We start from the raw sequence: 27,602 nt of genomic DNA, 5'->3' as shown, positions 1-27,602 counted from the left end.
TCTGCAAGCACTGAACTATGTTTGAAATTCATTATCTAAGCTGCTGGAATTTACACAGGATTAGATTCTTAGCCTGATATTTTGAATTTCAATTACAACCCATCAAAAGTTTTGAAATACAATGCTACAGTGACATTTTAGAAAGTACAGATACTCCTTCAATTAGCAAAGATTTGTGAGACCAGTGACAAGCAGAACAGCATAAGGATGGATGTCAGCATGCAAATGTGTCAAAAGCTAAGTAAAAGGGACAATACAAGATTTCACCTGTCAAAATGGCTCATTACTGTGAATAACCTAATAGTGTTTAGTAAAAAAAAATTCAGTCACACTATGAAATGCAAAATGTACTTATTTTATTTTAGGTAATATACATGCAGTCTTATGCAAAAATGGAAAAAGCTACTGCCTTACCAAAGAACACAGCACTTCTAATTCAAAGGAAAGAGACCGTATACTTCAGAATGGTGGAAACATCAGCACAAATGAACCAAAAGGACTAGTTGAAGGGCTCATCAGAGCTACTCGTGGCCTTGGACATCATGGAGATCCAAAGTTGAAAAAATCTGTTATTCCTGTACCACATACCATATCTGTCCCTACAGATGATTCATGTCAATTCCTTATTTTAGCTTCTAATGGGCTTTGGGAAGTTCTGGATAAAAATGAAGTGGTTATATTAACTCTAAGAATGTTCACCTCTTATTTGGAAATGTATGCCCAGCGAGAAGAGATTTCTATGCACAAATATCAGTATTCAGTAGTTCCCTATGAAGACTATTTATGTAGTTCAATGGATATTAATGACTTAGAAGACAGAATCCAATTATGGTATTTTAATAAAGAGGCTTTCCTCCAGAATCAACATGAAGGCAGTCTGATACAAAATAATAAAAAATCATGCTCATGTAACAGAAGAGATTCACAAAATGAAAACAGGATGCAGCCAGGCTCTAACAAAGAGAGTTCTGAAGAAGTGCAGCAGTTAGACGATCATGTAAAACAAGCGGATACCAAAGCTTGTCTGTCTAATAATCACGGAACATGTTCACAACACCCAGAGATAATCCAGTCAGCCTCTGGCAGTCAAGAAGGTTCTAAAGAATTGAAACAGTTTGACGACGATACAAAAGCATATCTGTCTAATAATCGTGGATCACATTCACAAATTGCCAGCAAAGGAGAAATAAATTCGGCAACATTCTATGACAGTGCAGCAAATTACATTAGTAAACAACTGGTAAAAACTGCATTAGCAGCAGGTTCTCGAGATAATATTACTATTTTGGTTGCACTTCTAAATGGATGTGATAAGATACCTAATTATATTCAAAATGTGTAATGTGCTTACCGGACAGAGTACCAAAGTGTGTACAATATACCCTAGATTTAGGCAAGTCTTAAAGTGTCATCCTCACCTGGTCAACCCATTTTGGGGCAAAAGTCATTTTTCTGTAACTGTGTGAAAGCACTAACTGCTAAAATGCAATAAAGATTTCTTGTTGAATTCATGGTAAGAACAGACACTAATCACGATGCTTTCCTGTTTTATAACCACTTTATTCAAACCTGAGCACCTCAATATAAAACTAAACACTGGTGAACTGTCATTTTCCTTGCTATGCCCAAATTACTGCAAATTTACAATCTGCACAAATTTCTGCTAGCAGTTCAACATTTAAATAGATTAAATCGTCTTCTGACACACTTGGTAAATTTCATATAATGAAAATAACAAAGAATTAGTGCAATAGACTGGACAGATCAAAATAAAATGGACTTTGGAAAACAAGGTTGCAGAGTTCATTACTGACAGACAGCAGTACTTATGTTACAGGTACAGGAGCATCATTTATTACTGTTCTAACCATAAAGGAAGAACTCAGAACCCCTTTAGATTAGGGGAAGAGAAAAGTTAGCTTTAAGTAACTGTACATTTTGTATACCTTTAAGCAACTCTTAAATATTACAGAAAGTATTAAACAAATGTAGACTACAATGCAGTACCCTATTTACAGTACATTAATATCCAAATTTAAAATCAAGTTGAATGTACATAATTAGTGCACTGACTATTTTTTTCCTTTGGGGAAAAACATAAGAAGCTGTGTAATGGCCAGCAATGATCAAAAACAAACAAAAAAAATCACAGACACCTAGTTTGTCTTTGTTTTACTTGGAGAGCTCTTATGGTTTGTGAAGAAAAATCCTGTAAAGTTGAATTCATTGGTTTGTGCCTTTATAAACAGATAAATATGGAGTTAAACTTGATTTTTAATCACTATTTTCTTTAAACCACTGGGCTGACTATAATTTACATACAGTGTAACAACTAAAATCCATTTTTCTGCAAGCACAGGATTCTTAAAATGCTGCAAGTATTGTTTGCAGTTAAATTATGAAAATGTGGAATGCATATTTAAATGGTAGATACTTGCAGAAACAACTGGTTGCATGAATACTGCAAATAAGCTTAAAGTATCGGTAGACCCTGTTTCTAGAAAGATTTTTTTTTTAAAAGCACAAATTGAAACGTTTGAAGAGTCCCAATTCTATCAATTACAACAGTAACCAATACCTGGATATTGAGGACTAGCTGGTTAGGTCAATAAATGTAATTCTTCTATATCCCTAATGGCAAGTGATTTTTAAAACCTTTCAACTGAAGCAAGTTTATTCAGTTTCCACTTCCCCTCTATTGCTGAAATATTACAGCCAGTGATACATGCATGTTAAAAATTAAGATAAAAACAAAATAATTCTGTATTAGAAACTTGACTACGTCATTAGTCTCTTCTGTTTTGGAAGCTGCATTGGACCAGATTAAACACTCCAATTCCATTGTTATTAACAGTTAGGAAGCAGAAGAATATTCAAGACAGTTTAAAGCAACTGAAAGTTTAGTTACTACAACATTGAGCCTTGGGTGGTTGTGTGGGTTCAGTAAGGTCTACGCCTCTTCCTCTGGCAGAGTTGGCTCCTGCAGTCTGTGGTTCACTCTTTGGCAACTTTTTAGCTACAAGATTAACAAGAAAAGTGAGCAAAAATTAGCATCAAGATTGTACTAAGTTTTAAATACCTATTGAGTCCAAGAAAGCTATTTGAATATTTCCTTTTAAGATATGTAGCAACAAAATAGTAATTCCACAATCTGTCTGCTTTAGGCTTTCGGAGTATGTCATTCAGAAAATGTACGATTAAGACAGTGGTTCTCAAACTTTTGTACTGGTGAGCCCTTTCACATAGCAAGCCTCTGAGTGCGACCCCCGCAATAAATTAAAAACACTTTTTTGTATATTTAACACCATTATAAATGCTGGAGGCAAAGTGGCATTTGGGGTGGAGGCTGACAGCTCGTGACCCTCCAGGTAATAACTTCGTGACCCCCAGTTTGAGAACCCCTGGATTAAGACCATTTGTTATTACCATGTTAGAATCCACGGCTTCCTGAATAGCGGAGACAAAAAAAACCCCACCCACATCCTTGGAAGGAGAGAAAAATATAGCCAGAATCGCCTAGCAACAGAAGTTAACAATTTAGGCACTAATCCTGCAACCTGTTCATGCAGGTGGGCTCCCAAGGAATGTCTTCAATATGGGTCCACCTATGAAGAACAAGTTATAAGATCACGGCCTTAGGTTACAGCAGCACTCAGCGTGCTAGGTGTTTCTAAAACACACACTGCTCTGAAGAGCTAACAGTTGGAAAAAACAATACAGAAAGTGGAAAGGAATACAACATACATGCAGAGAATGGTCATAGAACTAGCACATGTCCCTTTCCTTCCCCCACGCCCCTTCATAAACTCCCCAAGCACTTCTCTATTTAGCTAGGCTGTGTGTTTGTGTTGTACATATAAACGGTCATCAGCTCTTGTCCTAGTTATTCATCTGTCCTTGAGCTGCATACTCCCTATAGCTCTGATTTAATTAACTAATTGTTCCTTTGCCTTCCTGCAGCCCACCTGCCTCTCTGTAACCCTGGACTAAAGCAGGAGAAAAATGCAGCCAGTCAGAACTTGATGACATTTATTTATCCTGCTATGTAGGAGTCCCTGCCACTTTTCTGCTAGAGTGGGGTCAGTTGTTGCTATGGAGGAGTGGAGTAGGCAGGACTTTCACAAGGCTACCCTGACCCTTGCTGTGGGAAGCCCCTGCCGTACATACTGCCCGAAGTACTAAAGTTTTCTCTGCATGTCCAGACTCTGAAGCAAGGGTACTACAGTTGGTTAGCAGAAAAGCAAGAGAGACTGAATTTCTCCTAAAGGATTCAAACAGGCAGTATGAATGGGAAATAAAAAAAATAATCTGTGGCCACACAGAACCAGCTCCTTCCACAGCGCCTTAATTTGTGATTGCATGGTCCCTATGAAGCTTTCTACATTGCCCTTTTAGAGAACTTTTTTCCCCACAATTTCTGGAAATGTCCATTTAAATTTAGCAGAGTCAAGTAGCAACAGGTCTAAAAAGGCCATTTGGCAAATGCCTGCTACATGCCATGTCTCCCTCTTTTCTGTCTGGCAAGTATTTTAACTCCTGTAATTTTGCTTTTCCATTTTCTCATTCTTGAGGAGATGGCTCTGGAATGCAGTTCTCACGTGGGATTAAATTCATCCCTGCATAGGGGGACATCATGAGTTTCATGCACCACTTTAAGGTTTAATTGCATGGGCCTTGTTCTGGCACCGTGCACAGGGTGAATTTCATGATTGAATGCGTGCACATGAGAGAGAAAGTGAATTAAGCTCACAAAGACATGGCGGGTACCATGGAAAACTGTACACAAAAATTATGTTACATAAAGTTTATGTACTTCACTAAAATACTCAGGGGGTACAATAAAGATTAAAGTACTATTTAAATCAGGGGTTCTCAATCTGGGGGTCGGGACCCGTGAGGGGGTCAAGAGGTTATTACATGGGTGGTCGTGAGCTATCAGCCTCCGCTCCAAACCCTGCTTTGCCTCCAGCATTTATAATGGTGTTAAATATATAAAAAAGTGTTTTTAATTTATAAGGGGGGCTGTGTCACACTCAGAGGCTTGCAATGTGAAAGGGGTCACCAGTACAAAAGTTTGAGAACCACTGATTTTAATATTAAACCAAAAAAAAAAAAAAAAATCACATTTCTAGGCCTAGTTAAAAGGAACAACAGAAAGGCAGTGTATGAGGATTCAAGAGTGGCCCATTAAAAGTTAATTTGATTTTAAATTTAAATAGGGACATAGAGATACAGGTTGGCATTTTTTTATCATCAAAATCCAGGACTCCCGCAAATATTTATCATAAAGATAGATTTTTTCCTCCCCCCACATATTTGTTAGACCTTTAAACACTTTGAACTGATGCACATTAAGTGATCTTTTAATATCACCACAGCATATTTACTAAGTTTTACTTATTTTTATACCTGGATAAAGTATGTATTAGATCACAAGTGTACCCTTGTTTAATACAAACAAAGAAACATTTGGTTTTAAGAAATTACAATGCTGCTATTTATTTTACACGATGGAGTGTAAAACCGCTTAGCCAAATAGACTATATGGACCTATCATGGTGAAAATGCAACACTTACAATCTATGTGGCCATTTGATATTTTTTTGTTTGAGTTTTACACCTATTCCTGTGATTATCTCTAGATTGCTGAGTGGGCCATTTTGCACATCTTGAAGACATGCTTGCTTTGATTCCCGCTTCATTTCTCATGAGTAATAATAGTTTTATTTCTATAGATGAAATTCAAAACACTATTTTCATTTTAAAGTTTTCAGTAGTTTGAAAGTTTCATAAAACAAATATGGTAAGTCCCCTTATCTCTTGGGGATTTTCCCTTTTTTCACAAAATGAAACTCAAGTATGACCACAGGATGTGGGATCGGTATACTTTTGGGCTAAAGTAACTATCAGCAGACCTTTAGTAAATTTGTATCCTGTTTACAATCTGTAATTATTTCATTTTAAAGAGACTACAAGGTCAAAGTACACTTACAGTCAAAATTATACTTAAGGGATAAAAATTATAAATAAGGCCCTACTTCATTTGTGGTATTGTGAAAATTGCAGATCCCGCAATATTAGGCCTCCACTGCAATTCTGATTTTAATTATTTAATTATCTTACTTTGCAGTGTCCACAATTTTACATACATTTTGAGTATGCAATTAGTACTACATTAACATTCAATGCCTGTAAAATGTAAAAGGCTAACGTGACTGGACTCTTTCTACAGCAGTTGTGTTAATAATTTTAGTCCTCTAAATTTTATATTGTACCAGCCATTAAAAAAAGAAAAGAAAAAAAGACTGATTATAGTTGCAGCAAAACATCTGGTTATCAAAAATGTAGCAAGCATAACATAATACCTGAGTGTTTATACCGTTCCAACAAATTTTTATTAAACAAATAAGTCTACTCTGGCTTTTCCAAATTACATCTTTTAATAAAGGTCCATTACTTCTCTGTGATTTTCTGTATCTTGTCTACAACTCAGCAGCAATTATTTTAAGATCATCCCGCGATCCAATGAGGGACTTAATTATAAAGGTTCTTTGGTTATTAATGCCATAGGTTTTAAAAATAAATCAAATAATGTTCTTAATGCAGTTCGTTCAACATGGACAGAGAAACTACACTAGACATGCGTTTGTTTATATTTAGCATCACTCTCTGGTTGCTATACTTGGGATACCAACACTATGCAGGCATATTTAGAGCTGCGTTTCCCGCATGCACCAGGGTCTTTTCTTGTGCCCACAGCCTCCTGGCGGTGATGAGGATGTGGGAAGCGCAAAGCAGCAGCCCTTCCCTAAGGGACACCATGAGTGGTTGCGCTCTGAACCCCTCTGAAGAGACACAAGCTGGAGGAGCAGGCAGCCAGTGAGTTCCCCACCTTACCATGGGCTTGTGGGGTCGGGCTTCAGCCCTCAGGTGGCAGGCTCCAGCCAGGCGGCTTTGGTTCTGTCCCTGGGCCCTGTTCCCTGGGTGTGGGGCTTCGGGCTCCATTCTCTGGCTGCATGGTGACAGGCTCTGACCCCAAAACTCACCCCTCCCCCATCACCTCTGCCCCCCTGCTACCTCCCCCAGTGCCCCGGCCCCTACTGCCTCTGTGCCCACCTCCCCATCCAGGGCTTAATTTGTCTGCGGGCTGGCCGGGGCTGAATATGTCTGCTGTGAAAAGTGATATTTGTGTGTTTGTTAATATCACTTTTCACAGCACACTCAGTACCTAGCAAGTCTTAAAAAAAAAAAAAAACCAACGAAAAAAAACAAGAAAAAAAAGACACGACTATTCAAAGCACCTTATTTGTGTTTCTATTCTGTTTAGGTCCAATAAAGAATAGAGACAACTGTACACTATTTTTATTACTGTGTCTGCAAAACAAAAAAACCCCTACATAGATAGATTACAATGATTTGGACATATATCTGTGCATATTTATTTGTTTAAGTTAATTAAGTATTTTAGGAAAAATTGTCATAGCAGCCACCAGCAAGAGTTGGTGGCCGCACTCTGAGGCCACCAAAAAATTTGTTGTGAGAACCCGATTTAGAGTCTCCATGAAAAGTGTTCACAAAATTGAAGCATTCTGCACATTTCAACTCAATATTTATAAAAACATTGCTCCCCATGCTCCTTTAAAAAAAAAATCAAATCATTTTTCAATCTCAATTATAATCATTATTTATCTTTGGTAAAGCCTACAAAAAGTTCTAGACTCTACATGAACGCGGCACAACTCCGGCCTCAAAGAGCTTTGAATCGTATAGAGCAGTGGTTTTCAAAGCCGGTCCGCCGCTTGTTCAGAGAAAGCCCCTGGCAGGCCGGGCCGGTTTGTTTACCTGCCGCGTCCACAGGTTCAGCCCATCACGGCTCCCACTGGCCACGGTTCGCTGCTCCTGGCCAATGGGGGCTGCGGGAAGGGCGGACAGCACATCCCTTGGCCTGTGCCACTTCCTGCAGCCCCCATTGGCCTGGAGCGGTGAACCACGGCCAGCGGGAGCCGTGATCGGCCAAACCGGCGGACGCGGCAGGTAAACAAACCGGCCCGGCCCGCCAGGGGCTTTCTCTGAACAAGCGGCAGACCGGCTTTGAGAACCACTGGTATAGAGTGTATCAATATCCTTTTCACTTGCACACCTTTAGATTGTTTTAAAAGAATTCCAAGCCTTTCCCTAAAAGCAAAAATTTTGCAAGTCAAACATTTCCTACTTATCTGCATCACAAGATAAATATATTTTGATATATAGTAAAGTGTGTTTCTTTGGTCATTCTGTTAGAAGCTCAGACAAAATGGACCATTGACCCTAAACCACCACACTGTTTAGCAAGTTGAACTTGCTAAACGGAAGTTTTGGGTTCAGAAGTGATGCAAAGATTCTTGTTCTCTGACAGTATGAGGGGATATGCTTGGTGCATGGGATGAGGCCAGAGCCAGACTGTTCTTAAGTGATTGAGGTTTAGAACATTAAAAAGGACTGCTTCTCTAACATCTTTTCTGAAGACTACCACAGAGAGGGAAATCCAATTAACAAGGAGGGAAAAGTTGGGTAATATTCCACTCAGAGGCTAGGATAGAATGAACTTCAGAAAAGGACTACATACAAACCAGTTGCCTGAAAAGGTAGCTTCCATTTAAAAATACTTACCAATTGCCATGAATATTTCATTAACATTCATTGATGTTTTAGCCGATGTCTCCATAAACAATAAACTGTTGTCCTCTGCATAAGACTGCGCTTCCTATAAGTTACATATTATAATAAGAATTTTAGTTTGTTTTTAATTATGCAACTTAATACTTAAGTCCCTTGGTCAGTAGTGATAAAATACATAGCACATCATCTGTATGAAAGAATGCTCACTGAAACTTCATCAGCCTGATGTTCTAGGTATTATACAGCATCTGTAATAAACGTCTACACAGGTCTCCTACAGTAATTAAAAACCATACAGAATTCAAATCTTAGGAAATTCCTACACTTTTTGGTTGGCCTAAAATATCCATAAACAAAAGCCTAAACAAATAAAAAAATTAAAATAAATTCCTTGACTGAAACTCTGGCTGCGATAGTAAGGGGGAACAAGTTCCAAAAGGTGGGGCCTACAACTAACATTGACCTTCGAAAGCTAAGTTCTAAGCTGATAGCTGAGTTGTCCTAGCAGCCCACGTGCGTTTCAACAGCACACAGGGAAAGAGGCAATTTCTGGAGCTCCTCTAAATCTATCTGCCTTTGAAGACAGATTATCGAAACAAATATGTCACTCTGAAAGAGTTCACTATTATAACAAACATGACAGGACAATAGTATTCAATACCACCTTTTAATTTTTTTGTTAGCCTGAATTTCAAATGTGAACTCTACCATTTCTTTATTCTAAAAGTCTCTCCTTTAGTGCCACCACCTACTGGCCAGTATTATAGCTCCCAGCCTCTAACTGGGAACTCAAATCTCCCTTTCAATCACATACATTTTATTCATTCCACATGTAGAACTCCCTTTTAACTCAACAGAAGTTCTGCACGAAGCAGGGGCGGCTCTAAGCACCAGCAAAGCAAGCAGGTGCTTGGGGTAGCTCATTTGCAGGGGCAGTAGCCGGCAGGGATCCAGCCTGGGAGCTGAAGTTCCTTGGCTAGCTTCCTGTCTATAGAGGCAGCCCTGGAGCAGGGAAAGAACTACATTTCCCAGCATTCCCTTGGCCGCTATCAACAGGAAAGGGAGGGGGAGGGAGTATTGTAGCTGAAACCTCATGCTGCAGCTTGCTATGAATGGAGAGCTCACTGCTAGAGCGGGGTGGCCCTGTGAATGGGGAACAAGTATGCCCAAGGAGCAGAAGGCTTTGGCCCAGATATCCCCTTTAGAAGATTTCCCCAGACTGCATCAGGGATGCTGCTGTGACCTCACCTTACAGCCAGGAATGGGGGGGGGGGGGGGGGGGGGGGGGGGGAGGAGGAGAGCCCAACATTTTTTTTGCTTGGGGCAGCAAAAAACCTAGAGCCGGCCCTGGCACGAAGACAGGTGAAAATATAATTGTGAAGAGCAAACTACATCACTAAGGCTATGTCTACCCTACAGCTTATGTTCAAATAATTTATGTTGCTCAAGGGTGTGAATATACCACCCCCGAGTGCATTAATTATGCTGACATAAACACCGGTGTGGACCGTGCTATGTCATCGGGGGGGGGGGGGGGGGGGAGGGGGGCGGCTTCTTCTGCCGACATAGCCATTGTCACTCACGGGGGCTGGAGTGGTTAAGCCGATGGTTTGGCCCAGTGGTTCTCAAACTTTGGTACTGGTGACCCCCTTTCACATAGCAAGACTCTGAGTGCGACGCCTCTTATACATTAAGAACACTTTTTATATATTTAACACCATTATAAATGCTGGAAGCAAAGCAGGGTTTAGGGTGGGGGCTGACAGCTCTTGACCCCCCCCGTAATAACCATGCGACCCTCTGAGGGGTCCTGAGCCCCAGTTTGAGAACCCCTGGTTTAGCCCATTGGCTTAGAGTGGCTACATTAGAGAGCTTGCAGCTGCGCCGCTGTAAACTCTCTAGTGTAGCCATGCCCTCACTTTCATTACTAAGCAGCATCATTTGCTAACCATATGCTATGTTACATTAGTTATTACAGAGATAGTGAAATTTGCAATGATATACCTATACAAGTTATCATTCCAAATATAGTTACACCATGTACACAGACCCCTAAGGTGTGTTGCAAAGATAAAAACTGAAAGCCAAGCCCCCGAGGAACGTATGTATCCATTTTAGCCATTTTTTTTGAAGTGCTATTGATCATTAAAAAGTTATTTATATTTGGTCCAAAAACCTGGCAATTAAATTCTGTCCTATGCAATTCTAGGGATAACAAATTCCAAGTATACATGTAACAATCACCATTTTCCATACTATCTTTTGTACAAAAAGTATTTCTAAACACTTTACAAAGTTATTCTAACACAATTAAACAGTTAATAATTTACAAATGTCAAGAAATAGAGTGAGAAATCAGGGAAGGTAAAAGTGAATGTGTTGAATTCTAGAGAGCAGATACTTTAAAAGTCACTGAGAAAGGAATCAAGAGTCAATATATGGAGATTAAGACATGGGAAAGGAACTCAGATGGAACTAAGGTACTGGCATACACAGCAATGTTCTAGATAAATCAAAACACATTTGCGGGCAAATATGATGTTAGAGAAAAAGGAAAGTTCATGGCCAAAGATGATCCTAAGATTACAGAATATGAAAACAAATATAGAAGTCTGAGTTCTATTGGGTCATAAGCAAGCCTACAATCATAGTTTGCCACTGATTGGCTTTGGGGCTTTTTCTGTACTTTGATTTGGTTTTATTAAGATATTTTTTATTAAATGAACCACCAAAAGCCTCTGGGCACAGGTACATCAGTTTTAAAAGAGCAAAAAAATAGCAAGAACACAGTCAAAAAGTCAGCTAAAACTTAACTCACTCAACTTACATTGCTCAGACCAGGCCATAAAGTAGCCAGATCAGCTGTGCATCATATCCTGAATGTCAACAAGTGACTTCCAAAACTCTCACTGAGAATGGCCTGTGTTCAGAACCACACCTACCCCTAAGATTGATTAACTATTGTTAGTGAAGTCGTCCCTAATAACTGTTAGGGAGGCATACAGGAAAAAGCAGTTTCTCAGAATACAAATTCAATTTACTGATAGATCTGACATATCTGGGGAAAAAAAGTTAGCTGTACCTTTAAGTAAAATTTAATTAGAAACTCTCTTTTCAGACAGCTGTCACTTCGTATCACATTTATACCCCTCACCCCTCAAAAAATTCTCCCTAGAATATAATATTTTCAGATATACTATAAATTCATGTTTACAATTATCAACAGAATTCTATTACATGTGCAATCCTACAATGAAGGATTAATCATCAGAAAATAGTATGATCCCTTCTGAGGCTATTTCTATTACAGACTAGCAGTCCAACAAAAACACACTATTTCTTGTGAATAAAAAATATGTATGACGTACCTGGAAATCCACAGCTCTTTTATTAGCTAGATCAGCTTTGTTTCCTGCTAAAGCTATTACAATATTAGGACTTGCTTGCCGCTGAAGTTCTTTGACCCAATTTTTTGCTCTTGCAAAGGACTCCTGTTAATGATTGAAAAATAAAGAAACTCAGTTCTATTGTCCTTTTATCCCTATTACCCAAATTTATCTTATCTGTCCTGTGAGCAAGAAACCTATCAGTGTATTCATTCTCCAAAGCTACATTCCAACTGGCTGACTGGGCCTTTTTAATGAAACCTCACTTCTTTAATTCCCAAAGGTGCATAGTTGGGACCACATTACTGAAAAATTAAGATCCCCTTTATCAATTACGTTAAATGGATGAAAAAGTGACCAAAATGACTCTCTTGGCTAGAGTGAAAACAGAGCAAGCACTGGAAGAGAAGAGTGACAATTTTAAACTATTCTCTTCCCTGAAAGTGCTGAAAAGGGTCTCAAGCCACTCAACCACAGTGGGCCAAGTACTGAAGTCCTTACCCATTTTCTCCCAGTCTTCGTCAAGAAAAATCCCACTGATGACAATGGGTAGTTTGCCTAAGGACTGGATAAAAACTGAGTGAGGACCTCAGGATTAGACCTTAAATTTCTTTTTGCAATTTTTCAGTTATAGTCTTATTTATAGCTACAAGCAAAATCCAAGTCATTACATTTATGTTTTCCAATGTGCTCTCTCTGTTGGAAAATAAGCCAAGGCCATTAGGCCAAAAGCTTCTGAATAAATGGAATCAGAGGCCCCTGGAAATGGGAAGGAGAAAAACCCAAATGATTAACTTTTAAAAAAGAGTTTTAAAATAATTAAAAAAAAATCATGCATCTCCAAAAGATTACTCTTCTACATTATTGTCTTCCATCCTCTCAGTAGCTAGTAATTTTCACAGTGAAAGGATAAATTGCATAAAAACTTGAAAACCTCTTTTAAAGAATTTTTAAGCTAATGAAATGTAAAAATTAGGAGCCATACTTCAATAGTAAAAGCCAAATCAAAGTGAAATGTGTGGCCTACGGCTTCATTTCTTGGGTGATGTGAAGTACTTTGTCTCTGACCCACACTGCAGAAACAGGCACCAATAGTCTACTAATGTATTGTGGATTTTTGTTATATTAGTACATATGATATAGTCCAACCTATTGTGATGGGATACACTTCCATACTTAGAAAGAAAAGTAATTTTTGCTGTAGGTAATAGCATTTTGAATGATTTTTATTTAAACATTCAGTGGAAGGGAAAATATTCTCCTTTAATTCCTCCGTTTGTGATTGGTCTAGCTCCTGGGTGGCCACAACACACTTTGTGCATCCTATAACTGGTATGGTTACACAGCAGCAAAGAGATTATGATATGAGCTCATTGTATATCTAAAGAGGGTGTCTGGAGAGTATTATAAAGCCTCACTTTTCTTCAGTAAAAGATAAAAGCAGTTTTTAAATGCTAAGCCTGCCAAGTCCTCTTGTCAATTTGTGTTTTTTTTTTAATTAAAAAAAAACAACACATCACATTTTCCTATTTGTATGAAAGTGACAAACAGGAGTAACTGACTTACCATTTACAGACCAGTGAAAATGATAAAATAAAGTGCTGTCAAATGCACACGAGGGAAAAAAAAAGTGTTTTTTGCTAACTTTTCAGTTAGAAGGTTTCAGTTACTTGTAATAATAGTAAATAAAACATTAAATTACCTGCTCAAATTCACATAAATTAATGGAAGAATGAGGAAAAGGAATCAGGTCTCAACTCCCATGCTGGTTCCATTAGCCCACAGCTGCCCCCCTTCTCTATATATTGTACTTACCTCATTTGTAATGTCGTATACAACTATAGCTGCTTGTGCTCCTCTGTAGTACATTGGTGCTAAACTGTGGTATCGTTCTTGACCAGCTGTATCCCAAATTTCAAATTTTACTGTTGTGTCATCAAGACACACAGTCTGGGTTAGAAAAGCAGCTACAAAAAGACAGAAAAGCTGAAATCAAAGGTCTATAGTTATGTTTTTACACATTCCTATTCATTTATGTACACACAGTTATACGACATCTGAGTTTCCTTAGCAGAATGCATCATCAGTTGGTAAAATACAATAGGTTGGAAGAGGATATTAGGAGCAGTCTTATACTGCTTCAACAGCACAAAATGAAATTACTTAAGACAACCTGCGTCCCCTTGTAGTAATTAAGACATGAAAGGACAATTGGTATGGGAAGAAAATCCAATAAGTTAACTTTAGTTTTATAATATTGAAATGGAGTTGTCACAAAACAATCAGCACTCAGTCTTCCAAAAGTGTTTCACTCTGATGCACTAGAAGGCACGACAGACCAACATTAATGATATATTCTATCACACTGTACATCATTAGTTCATTCCTATATACAGTTTTGTACTATTCTCTACATTCCAGCAAACTACTGTAGCTCTGATTCTGAAAACAGTGTATGATACGTGGTTCAGTCTTAGGCACCTGGGAACTAGAAACAAACAGAACAGTTCATCAATAAATAGCCCCTTGTAAGAAGTGCATTAGACACATTTTTCACTTCGTAAATGACTGAACACCTCTGAACCACCATAGCATCACTTTTCATCATTTCCACTCTCAGGAGGAGCTACATACATCAATTTCAACTGCGATAGAGGACACTGGTATACCAAAAAGCAGGTTTGTCACCATCATGAAAGGCTGTAAAGCTGAAGTGAACTGATTGAGTAGTCTTGTTGCAGGGGTCAGAATGGATGCAGAGCCTGCTAAGGGTTTGTCCACAATACGATAAAAAACCCACAGCACTGAGTCTCAGAGCCCAGGTCAGCTGACTCTGGCTCGTGGAGCTGTAAGACTGCAGCATAGACATTTGGAGTCAGGCTAGAGCCCAGGCTCTAAGACCCTCCCCCTTGCAGGGTCTCAGAGCTCAGGCTCTAGCCAGAGCCCACACTGCAATTTTATAGCCCTGCAGCCCAAGCTCCACCAGCCCAAGTCAACTGATCCAGGCCAGTAGCGGCCATGCTGCACATCTTTTATTGTGGCGTTGATGTACCCAAAGCCATTATGAAAATGCAAGCTTCTTGCATCTTCTATAGCCAGGTGAATGAAATTTGCTGCCTCATAAGTCCAATGTTAATACAACTACGTTAATTATCTAAAGATTATCATTCTTCTTAGAAGTCATACTTCCCCCTAACTCACAGTAGACTTGCTCCAGTAGACTGTGGAGAGAAAGCTCTAACATTATTTTTGAATGTAGGTCTTCTACACAACAGCACTACACTGTCAATGTGCCTACTCCATCTAACTGCATTTTCTTTTACGAGTGCCATTATTCAGCTTCATAGTGCACATAAGCTCCCCTTTGTTTAAAGGCCTTTCTGTAAACAAACAACAACAAAACTATAATTTAAACATACTAAGACTACACAGTAACAGGCTGTTTTTTGAATCCTGTAACTTGCATCCAGTAACATTCCCAGCTGGACTATGAAAAGTATACATTTTTCTCCCTCTACTTAATACAGTAAAGAGGCATATGTTAATATCCACTATTTAGTATAGTTTATGTCTCAGTTTGCACTTCTGTAGCTTCTTGTTCCTAATTTCAATGCTGTTTTCAAGTATTCTTTCATTCTTGTTAGGTGAGTAAAACTGAAACCAACCAGGGTAAATGTAAAAGTGCAACTATAAGATTCAAAGACCACTGAACACTTCATGTGTAACAGGGTCGGGGTGGAGGGAGGTGTGTGTTTGTGTACATGAACTAGGAATTTGCTTCTGTATAACTGTCCTTGGGACCTTTGTTACACTATCAAAAGCAAACAGCTAAGATAATTGTTTATTATACAAAATCTTTCACATCAGCAATTCTAGATGCCAGACATACACGTCAATAAAAACATACCAGACTTCTGGAACAGCAAACAGAAACCCACTTATGTCGGACTCTTAAAGAGATCAGAGGTAAGCAGTCTCAGACTCACAGAACCTACAATAACTAAACACAGAGCAATAAACAGATGTAGTAAGATTTAATTTGGAATTTTCTTACTTTTGTCAGCTCTGTCAGTCTTTAATGTGTGTGTGAAACCCAACTCATCTATAGAAGCATCAAAATGTAGATTAGATTCACACACTGGAGCAGCAGGGACAGGGTGTACTACAGAGATGTTACGGATCTGAGGGCACAGCTTACATCAGTCTATGTGCAAATAAGTGATTGTGGAGAATCACTTCAGTCTTGGAAGAAGTTATTCAGATTTAGCCAAAGGAGGAGTACAGTTCAGAGACCATATGCAGCTGCTTCATTGTAGGTGGTGCAGAAAAAACTGTTTCATGGGGAAAAGTAAAATCCACTCAGACTATTATAAAATCCTTGTTTCCCCGCCTAGTAACCAAGAGTCAGCTTTGATTGCAGTCAGGTGGGGGTGGAGAAGAAAGCACATATAATCCTAAAGAAAATTGAAAAATACAAATACAGCGAGTGTCTTCCTTTACAATCAAAGCCAGGCTGTTTGAGGGGTAAGAAGTTTGCAAAAAGTTGTGTGTTTTGCTGTACAGCAACCAAGGCTCTTCATCTTGCTAAGCAGCTTAACTGTATGCAATAAATGTGAATTGTTAGAATAGCTATATATCGCCTTAAAGAATTACCAGACACCAACTACAGTTTTAAAAACTGACTACCCAAACTTACATTGTGCCACTCTGTCCCCACCAAGCAGCACATATAGGTTTACAAGTCTGTAACAGCCTTGAAATAACAGCACTAATCTTTTAGCCCAGGCAGTAGAGACTCATGCTTTAAGATCCAGAGGTCCCAGATTTGATCACTACTGCAGATGGCTTACCACAGGGTATCACATTACATTTATGAAGACAGTCATTGGCAGAGAGGGTATATACTCAATACAAAGCTAGAGAAAATGTAACACTATTTCTCACCTCCAATGGTGCTCTCTTGAAACTCATGAAACTGGCCTTTTACAAAACGAAGCACCAAACTTGATTTTCCAACTGCAGACTCTCCCAGAAGTACTAGTTTGAACTGGCATATTTTATTCCCAGCATTTGGCCCATTGGGTCTTGTTGCTCCTCGATTAGCCATGTCCAATTTAGAAAGAAGTCCCTTGTTTCAAATTCTTGAGAGAAAAGAATTCAGGATGTGAACCGCGATGTTCTTACTGCTTGTAGCAACCTGTTTATCAAAAAAGTATATGCTATTAGAGTCACAACTGTAACATAATTATATGAAACTAGTTCTAGTAATCATTCAATTAAGGGTCCAGGGCTTTCTGAGAACACAGTTATTTTCATTGTTTTAGGTGAAATAACCCACTGAATTCTACCAGCACATCTCTAAGACATTTTTATATACTATTGTGAAAGTCTTTGCCATTGATATTAAAAAGTACTAGAGATTTTGGATATACACCTGAGTAACTTTAAAAGGCCAATTTTCAGCAAAGGGTTACTCAGGGTTTTCTGAAATCAGGCCCCTTCCCCTATAAGGTCTCAAACTGGATACCAAAAATGCTAGTCACTTGACCTATTACCCTGCATTTTCTGTGTTCCCTATGAGACTTCAGTTCACATTGTGTATCTCAGGCTAATATTTAAGAGTGCAACAGATCCAGACCTGCATATTTCCATTCCATTTCCTGTCATGTTAAGAACATCTTAATAATCAAAAGTTCCTCTTTCATGATTTTGCTGATGCCAAGCAATTCTTGACTACTCAAGTCAGAATTAGTAAAAAATAAATGGAAGGGTTTAATTAGGATGAAGAATTACTGGAAAACTCAATTACACCAGCATTTCAAATTTAATTAATGTATGGTAGTTTTCTACAGTTTATCCTTATAATGCATGTGAACTGCAATTTCTTCAAATAGAAAAAGCATACATTCAAAAGTGAATGTGACCCCTGATTTGAACAGCTTCTCTGATTTAACATACATTCTTGGAGGAGCTTAGGGACTGGTAATCTGATATGGAGCCTTTCACATTTAGGTCAATAGGAACCCCAAATCATCACCATTTGATGATTGTCTGGTGTCTTATGTAAAATGAATTGTTAGTCTCAATCCAGGATGTAGCATACAGGTGTTCACATAAAACAAACCACAACTGGAACCCTTTGTTAGTAGTATCTGCTGATAGGTCAAAGATCAGAGACTAGACGAGCCACAATCAATTTGGAAGCGGTCTTTTCAGACAAAAATTAAAAACACACTGGTTCAGCAGTGTGAGGTAGCTTGCACAGCCTCTGCCCATGCTTCACCTGATTTCCTGATGGAGCACTTTAGTCTCTGGAGATTTTTTTAATAACTAGTCTCACTTTCAAAGTTTTTATTAAAAAAACCCAAAAACAAACATAGGGAAGTGTTTGAGAACAGAAATCTGTTTTTCTTAACTACTTTAATAGTTTAGATTAAGCAGCGTTTTTCCAGGAAAACAGTGCCCGCAGGAAGAGTGGTGCAACACTTAGTCTAGCCCTTCCCAATTACATTCTAAAAGTGAATGTCAGAAGACCCCATGGGAGAGAGATGTCTATACTGCCCACTCCATTCTCTCATCAGGTAAAGGACAGTATTCCTGTGTTTATTGTTAATACACAAAATTACAGCTTGCCATATCTACCTAGGTTCTTTCCCCCGAGTTGTTTGTGATTACCGTATATACTCGTTCAGAAGCCAAATTTTTTTTAGTAAAAAAGAGAAGCACCAGAGACGGGGGTCGGCTTATGAACGGGTATAGAGAGGGAGAGGTGGGACACAGCCCCTCCTCCCAACAGAGGGAGCAAGGAGACACAGCACAGCCAGCAGAGACAGAAAGGAAGAGGCGGGGCCAGAGTCTCTCCACTTCTGGCCACGCTGCTCTCCCCCAAGCCTCCAAAGCAGCTGCAGCGATAGGGCTGGCAGGCTGTACCCGTGCTGTTTGGCCCCGCTGCCCAGAGCGGGCTGCGGCCGCACCACCCAGCCTGCCGGAGCAGCTCCAGTCAGGTCAGAAACATCTTCCCCTGACCCTCCCCAGATAAGGTGGGAAGGGATGGGATGGGGAGAGTATGGGGGTCCCGGGCTAGGGGTGGGGTCATGTGGGGGGTGGTCACAGGGGTTAGTCCCCGGACTCCCAGCTTCTCCCCCCAAAAAAGTTTCCCCACCAGTTGCTGTCCTGGCCCGTCAGGGTAAGCAGCTGATGCACCGGGACACTTGGTTTACTTAGGTTTACCTCAGTGCCTGTGGACGCTCAAGGTAAACAAACCATCTCAGACCACCAGCAGCTTATCCTGATGGCCCGAGAGCCAAAGTTTTCTGACCCCTGAATTATAGGGTCGGCTTATGAATGGGTTATAAAAATTTTCCATTTTTACTTATCCATCTTGGGGAGGCGGGGAGGGGGAGGGCGGTTGTCGGTTTATAAATGAACCGGCTTATGATCAAGTATATACGGTAATATGTCTATACAGCCTACCAGAGTGAGCACCCCAGCCCGAATCAACAGACTCAGGCTTGTGGGGCATGTTAGTTTACACTAAAAATAAATGCATTTTTAACAGGTTGATATAACCTTAGTGTATGCATGGCAAACATAATAAGAAAGGGCACTGAACTGTCTGACAATAAGACTGTACTTGTCTAAAGCAGCGGTTCTCAAACTGTGGGTCAGGACCCCAAAGTGGGTCGCAACCCCGTTTTAATGGTGTCACCAAGGCTGGCGTTAGACTTGGTGGGGCCCAGGGCTGAGGCCAATGCTCGACCCCCACCGCTGAAGCCTGAGGGCTTCAGCCCGGGGTGGTGGGCCTCAGGCTTTGGCCCCCCTGTCCAGGGTCGTGTAGTAATTTTTTTTGTCAGAAGGGGGTCATGATGCAATGAAGTTTGAGAACCCCTAGTCTAAAGTAAAGCAAGTACATTTGAATCCAGCAACATTTTCAGTCATTACCAACCTGGTCCAGATTCAAACCAATGGCCAAGTTCTACATTCATTACCGTTTCTGAGCTGCCCAGTTCGCTACCCATCCATGGCATGCCTAACACACGTTTAGCCTTCACTTAACTTTATAGCTTCTCTTTTGTGGATTTAAATTCACACTGCAGCTAAAAGCACCTAAAACAATAATCTCCCTTCCCCAGTCTGCTGGCAGATGCCTTCTGAATCCTACACCACTAGTTTTACCCTCCCACCTATCTTACATCCATGAAATCACACAAGACTCCACAACAATGTGCTTTGACCAACACAGCAATTGATAAACATTAGCATCCCTTCCCCAGTGATTCCAGACCAGGAAGTGAGACTGTGAGCAGAATGTGAATTCTGGTCCTTTACATGGTAATACAGATCAATATCTGAATCCTTTTATAATGAAGTTGTCACTGCACCTACCTAACATAGCACACCAAAGGTCCTGCTGCCAAAACATCCCAATCCTTCATACACAGGCCTGCACTGTAGTAACTGTTATATTCTGTCAATTCTCATAGTTAAGGATATGTTTTAGTCACGGGTATTTTTAGTAAGAGTCATGGACAGGTCACAGGCAGTAAACAAAAATTCACGATCCATGACCTGTCCATGACTTTTATTATAATACCCTTAACTAAAACCTGGGTGCCGGGCTGTGGTCCAGGGGTGCCGCGGGTGCTGGGAGGATGGTGGGGTTGGCAGGCTCCCTACCCGGCTCCAACCAGCATATCCCTGCAGCTCCTAGGAGGAGGGGCAGCCAGGATGGCTCCGCGCACGGCTCCTGTCACAAATGCCGGCTCCGCAACTCCCATTGGCTGGGAACTGCAGGCAACGGGAGCATCGGGGGCAGCGCATGGGGCCCCCGACCCCTCCGCTTAGGAGATGCAGGGACATGCTGGTGGAGGCTAGAGAGCGCCCCCCCCCGGTAAACACTGCCCCGCACCCCGATCCCCAGCTCTGAGCCCCCTCCCACACACCCAAGCTGCTGGTACTGGCCCAGGGGCTTCTGTGACAGACAGGCAGCCTTACTCATAGTCACTCATGATGAATCAAAAAGGGTTTCACATTATACCACCACAACCCACCCAGAATTAAATATATTGCCTCTTGTGTTCTTACGAGGTATGTCTACACAGCCCGCAGAAGCGAGTCTCCCACTGCAGGTCAATAGATTCATGTTAGTGAGGTTTGTGCTAGCATTCTAAAAACAGTTGTGTAGACAGCACTCTGAAGTTGTGGCTCGGGCTGGAGCACAAGCTCTGAAGCCTACAGAAGTGGGGTGGGCTTCAGAGCCCAAGCCACAACCTCAGTGCATTGTCTACACAGCTATTTTTGGAGCATTAGCCCCACAAGCCTGAGTCTGTTGATTTGGGCTGGGATGCTTGCTCCGGCAGGCTGTATAGACATATTACTTACAAATAACTCAGGAGGGAAAGAACCTACCCACACTGAAACCCAATTTCTGCCACTAGGCAAAAAACAAAAAGAGCTATAGCAGTAATATCAGAACCACCCTAAACTGCATACCACAATTAAGCACACATTCAGATCAAGAATGTTGCATCACATTATTAATTTGAGTGAATCCTCCTGAAAATGAGCTGTTTGATTAGCCTAAAATGCATTTTTGGTCTTACTTAGGATATAGAAATGGATCTAGTAATTTAAAAGCAATTTAGGGATTTTTCTTCTCCTTAAAGTCAATTAAAAACAATTGTAAATGAGCTGTGTATCAGCTATAGATAGCTATTGCTTTGTTTCAACAGAATGATGTACAAGTAATGTATGTGGACAGACTGCAAAGCAACTCATAACAATGGATGAACTTAACATATTTAATCACTCCCTAGTTATATTGCAAAAAAGTGACACACAAGTTATCTATGAAACAACAAGTTAAATCACAGGGTGGGGTCAGCATACATATGATCTTCAGTTCTTATCTTAAGTTAAAAAGTGTCAGATACCGGCTCCTTACTCCTGATTTAAAAAAGTTTAAATAATTGAAATATTAATTTTTTCAGACCTCTCTTTTGAATATATTACTCTAGTTTGCATTGTAGTACAGTTTGGAGGGGAGGATAGCTCAGTGGTTTGAGCATTGGCCTGCTAAACCCAGGGTTGTGAATTCAATCCTTGAGGGGGCCATTTGGGGATTTAGTTGGGGATTGGTCCTGCTTTGAGCAGGGGGTTGGACTAGATGACCCCCTGAGGTCCCTTCCAACCCTGATATTCTATGATTCAGTAAGTATGTCAGGCAATTAGATACAATTTTTTTTTTAAACTTCTGAGACACACATGGTACATCTCAATTCTGCCAGCTATTCTGCACTCTGTAGCATTATTTTAGGCTCAAGTAAAGGCCAAATCCTGTACCATATGCATGAGGTTACTCTTCAGGACCAAGTCATTTGCTCAAAATCCTGAAAGGAAGTCTGCTACTCAATGGAACTATTCCACATTCTTTACTTCATCACTAAGGACTTGCTCACTATCCCTCTGCTACATCCTGGGTAGCAGGAAAAGGATGTGATGCACGACTGTAGGTGTGGCAAGGCTTCAGAGATTATTCCACATGTAGTTATTTCACTCAAACTGGCCATTTATACATACAATTGCTCTTTATAGAGCTCCTGTCAGACTCCCAACAGTTTTTCAGTACTAGCTGAAACAGGCTATCAGGACAGTACCCCAGATCAGAGTTGGGAGGAATATTCACCGTATTAAAAAAAAAAAATGCAGAACTGTTGGAAGTATTTTAAAATCTATAGGTTTTCGTGGCCCTCATTCATGACAGGCCACTCCCAACGTGCTCAGATACAATGGATGGAAGGCACTTATATAGGAGAAATATTTTATCAGCTGGATGGATCACCAAATAAATGTCTTTGAAGGAGACTCAAAATGCTACTACAAGTCAGAGGGAACCCCTGCAACTTCAAAACAAGTCTGCAGAGAGCATGAAGGAAAATATCTGGCAATGAGAGGTGTTGCTGTAGTCTTGGAGGCTTTTCCTAATTATCTCTGTAACAGAGATGTTTTCTAAATATTGCAGATTGGGTTTCAGCTGTTACATTTGTCATGTTTCTAGCATTTAGTAATTATTTTCCAGAAGACAGAAACTTCCCCAAGCTGCCAGCTAATACCAACACATTTAACAATGCCATATAAGAAAACCCACTACAACCACGCCACCCACTTATTACCAGCCCATGGGGACTGTAAGGCTTCTTTCAGCCTGAAAAGCCAGACATTTTAATGCATATCTGGTTGTTTTTCAGGTTGAAGAGCAGCAGCATCACCACTCTCCCTAAGCATAGGTAGAAACCATCATATTTTCTGAAGCAGAAGGGTCAAGCCTTAAGTTTTTGTATTTCCTCATTTCTTCTAGTACGGGGTAGGCAACCTATGGCACGCGTGCTGATTTTCAGTGGCACTCACACTGCCCGGGTCCTGGCCACCGGTCTGGAGGGATCTGCATTTTAATTTAATTTTAAATGAAGCTTCTTAAACATTTTAAAAACCTTATTTACTTTAATATATAACTAAACTATTATTGTATGTATAGACTTATAGAAAAAGACCTTCTAAAAACATTAAAATGTATTACTGGCACGCAAAACCTTAAATTAGAGTGAATAAATGAAGACTCGTCACACCACTTCTGAAAGGTTGCCGACCCCTGTTCTAGTAGATGGTTCAAACACTCAGTATTCCTTTCACAGACTCGCTTTCAAACTCAATTATGAAATATTAATATTTTTCAGATTGGTTAAAAAAAATCAACCTATTTGATATTCTCAATGAAAAACATCCCAAAACCCCTTAAAGAGCTATATTTCCATATCAGCACCTAACAGGGATTTTAAAAATGGCCCCAAGATCTCTCCTGAGATTCAGGCCACGTTTGTACACCACTTTCTTAATTCATATGTACAATACTAGTTTTGGGAACCAGAGAAAGCGTGATAGAAGATAACAGGAAGAGGCAAGAATCCTGTTTAAGTACACACAGATTAAATTCAAATATTTACAGGATGATTTCCCATCAATTCCAGACACTCATTTTAGTAGCTGTAGCTATTCCTAATCCTGCAGTCTTGGTAATGATGTCCCAGATTGATTAACAAGATGTACAGCTCCTAGGCACGAAAGCAATGTAAATAAATACACGTTTATAAAAAAAAAAGCTATTTATTTGTATTCTAAGTAAGCTTTTCATTTTGCAGATGCATTTTAGGATAGCAAATATGTGAAGTAAAGCTAGTTGAAGAATTGGAAATTCACAAATCTTGTTTCAATTTAACCATTAGAGACTTGATTTTTGAGGATGATCATAAAGGAGTTGTAAAATTTGGTCTACTTTGAAACTCAGTTTAATGTTTTGACATCAAATCAAGCTTTTAAATAAAAAAAAATAATAGACATTTTAAGGAAATATATGGGCTATATAAGAAGAAAAAGTAAATGTTTCCTAAACATTTTCTTTAGTTCCCCCACTTCACTCCCAATACAGTTATCCACCTGGGTAAGGTTATGAAGCACCTTGTATTTTCCTACTCCAATAGTTTAAGAAAAAGGCAGTTGGAAAATACTGTGAAAGAGACATCATGAATTATAGTAGGTACACATGATGCTTTAATAGGTCTTTTCCATCTCGTGTCTGATTTTTTTTCAGGATACACTAAGCCATAGCAGCTCCAGGCCAGTATGTCAGCAGAGGAACAAAGATCAGATATATTAGGAAAGAACGTCTGTAAATCCCATCAGGTAATTTGCCAACTCCTGGTTTAGTTTGCCCTCTCATTCTCCTTAAATACCAAAACAGTCTATAAACACACATGCTGCTTTATCTTGTATTATAAAATACTGAGTCAAGTTAGTCCATTACATGAATAAGGCTTTTCATAATTGTTTAAATAACTTGTGCTGTGACACCAATTACTATAACAATTTCACACTAAAAAAGTTTTCTAAAAGGTCTTAAAAGGATGTTACAGCCACTCTCTTGTATTTGAGAATTCCGTTTAAATCAGTCTTGCCAACACTTACACTTATCCTTAATTTCATGCTTACCAGGAGTCTAAATCCTCCAGGACTATTAATCAGCATAGCTGAAATGTTGGCAAGAACAGGACCTACTATTCTAAAAAGTACCATCAATACAAAAGATCATGTATCAAAGTAACACTGACAATCTAAAAAATACAAAGTAGTAAGGAGATTAAGAAAACTAACACTCCCACCTCTAGTATAGTATAGTGGGACACATTTATGTAAATTGGGGTTGATGCAGAATGGATTAGTAAATTTAAGAAGTTCTCATTTTACATATACAATATTCAGATATTTCATATTACACAAATTTTTAATTACATCTCTACCCCGATATAATGCTGTCCTCGGGAGCGCTGCTTTACTGTGTTATATCCGAATTCGTGTTATACTGGGTCGCGTTATATCTGGGTAGAGGCGTATATAAATTACATGGTTCTTTCAAAATTAGTTATGGATCAATACTGATTAGCCAGACATCACAAAGACCACCACATTTATGGTTAATTAGCATTTTGGATAAAGAAAGATGCTTCTAGACAAATTCTGGATCTGGGGACAAAATGCAGATAATCTGAAATTTAGATGATCATGGTTTATCTGTATTAGCAAATTAGAGCTCAAGAGTGAATAACTACCGCTCACTGAGTGCTCATAACTTAACACGACATTATTTACAATACAACCAGTATAAACCCCTTGAGATAATGACCATCACCTGCTTTAATTCTGGTTTACAAACCTATTATACATGGTTATGTTCATATTTTTAACAACCCACCATTCTAGATATTGTTGCCAGCTTTATTTTCTTGTTGTTCCTATCCACCTTAAATAAAAATCTTAGCAACTTTAATAGAATTAGCATACTATAATATGGAATTTCCTCACCACAGTATTTGTGTTAGTTTTCCATATCATACATCAACCAATTTGTATTGAAAAGTATTGAGGGAACATACCAAACAAGTAAATCACACAGGTAGTCTATGAAATTTACATCCTTCCAATTAAAGATAATAAGCCTGGTGTGACTACATATGTATGATGTATGTGAGTTATTGACTGTTTTGATATCAATTTCCTGTGTGACTGATGCACCAATATAGGTAAAGGGTCACCTATTACCAAAATCTTTCATCACTTAATTCAAGTTAATATTAACAAATTTGAGTTATCTAGAAAGGGGACTCATTACCTCATTAAAGAGGTTTAGAACATAAGCAGTTCAAACATTTGTTAATCTCCTCGAAATCTCATCTATCCCCACCCATTAAATCTGAAAGGGCCCCCAGGCTAAGACGTTTCTGAGCTGCTTCAAATGTCACTCGGGAGGGTATAGTTAAATTTTAATCGAGGGATCGTTCAGTCTCTCCTCCATCCAGATTTTTAGAGGGAAGAGAGAGCACAAGATGACCATGGCAGAACCTGGCTGTGTATTTTAACTCTCTCTCTCCTAGGCCTAGCCTTCTCGTACGGAAGTTTCATGTTAACTTTTTACCAGTCTGCTTCCCCTCCTGAAGACGGCCTATTTTACAGCATCAACCCAAGGTGCTCTGTGCACGCTGCTAAGTGTGTAACGACCCCCTCTCCGCCCTTTCCCCCCGACCTAGGTCGGGGAGCAACTGCAGGGGGAGGGCTGTGCGCTCAGATGGTTTCCCTTCCCAGTTCCCACGCCTCTCCAGGGCACCCTCGCTGTCCCAACAGCAGCTGTGGGGGAAGGGGACGCAGCACCTCCGCGGGCCGCGTCACACAGCAAGCTGGGAAGCAGCCGCTCCCCACACCGGGGGAGCAAAGCGAGGGACCGCGGGGAGACGGGCCAGCCCCCGCCTCCTTCCATCCCCCCGCGGCTGCTCCTCAGCCACAGCCCGAATATAGGGAAGTGGGAGACTCGGGGGCGCCATTTTGAGGCGGGGGAGACACAGACCAGCCGCTCCACGGTCCCCGCCCCGGGGTTCGGCCCCAGAGCCCGGCGGCTATAGGAGAACAAGCCTTCGGGTGAGGGCTCCCTTGGGCGGCTCTATAACCCCCCTCCCCGCTGGCGGAGCTCGGCCATTGCCGCCCGCCGCTGTCTCCTCACCTGGCGGTGCCGGGCAGCCGTGCGCGCGAGCGGTGCGGGAGGCGCAGCGGCTTCTCTAGCTCCCGCGGCTGTGAGGGGAGGCGGCTCCTCCGCGGGGTGCAGAGGGTGAGGGGCGGGGGCGCTGCCGTATCTCACCCGGGCCGCCGCCAACTTCCGCCTCCTCCTGCCGGACCAAAACACACACACGCACTTCCGCCGCCTCCGCCACGTCACGGCCCCATCTTCCATTCAGTTCCGGGAGCGGCCCGGAGCTGTGTTGGTGGTGGCACCTCACGTGGTTCCCCCTCCCGACACTGTGACCGAGGCAACTCGGCGACTGTGGAAGAAGCCACTTACGGCACAGCGCGCAAAGGATTATGGGATACATAGCGGGGCGCGAGGAGCTTTTTGTCTGGTGGCACCTCTGCGGTGGGCGCTTCCGCCTCGGTAACTGGCATGGCGGTCGCTGCTAAACACTC

The 27,602-nt window shown here is 40.6% G+C and overlaps 2 protein-coding genes across 4 annotated transcripts in view; one reads left to right on the top strand and one right to left on the bottom strand.

Annotated features, from left to right (window-relative positions):
- The window catches only part of PP2D1 (protein phosphatase 2C like domain containing 1), a 25,865-nt gene extending 23,732 nt beyond the window's left edge, over nt 1-2,133 (top strand). For all 3 annotated transcript variants that reach the window (XM_008170590.4, XM_005297054.5, XM_065583466.1), the window contains one exon: nt 366-2,133. In XM_008170590.4, the coding sequence (XP_008168812.2) occupies nt 366-1,342 (977 nt within the window). In that variant the 3' untranslated portion in view covers nt 1,343-2,133. The remainder of the gene's footprint in view (nt 1-365) is intronic.
- Nucleotides 340-27,602, bottom strand: RAB5A (RAB5A, member RAS oncogene family). Its single transcript, XM_005297053.5, has 6 exons — nt 27,145-27,602; nt 16,989-17,241; nt 13,860-14,011; nt 12,027-12,149; nt 8,650-8,743; nt 340-3,016 (listed from the first exon to the last, which is right to left on the bottom strand). The coding sequence occupies exons 2-6, from the start codon at nt 17,149-17,151 to the stop codon at nt 2,901-2,903; spliced, it is 648 nt and encodes a 215-aa protein (XP_005297110.1). The 5' UTR covers nt 17,152-17,241; nt 27,145-27,602; the 3' UTR covers nt 340-2,900.

Source organism: Chrysemys picta, chromosome 2 (assembly GCF_011386835.1).
Source record: "Chrysemys picta bellii isolate R12L10 chromosome 2, ASM1138683v2, whole genome shotgun sequence".
Taxonomy (NCBI): domain Eukaryota; kingdom Metazoa; phylum Chordata; order Testudines; family Emydidae; genus Chrysemys; species Chrysemys picta.
The sequence above is the reverse complement of the archived record's forward strand: the minus strand, read 5'-3'. Positions and strand labels throughout refer to the sequence as shown.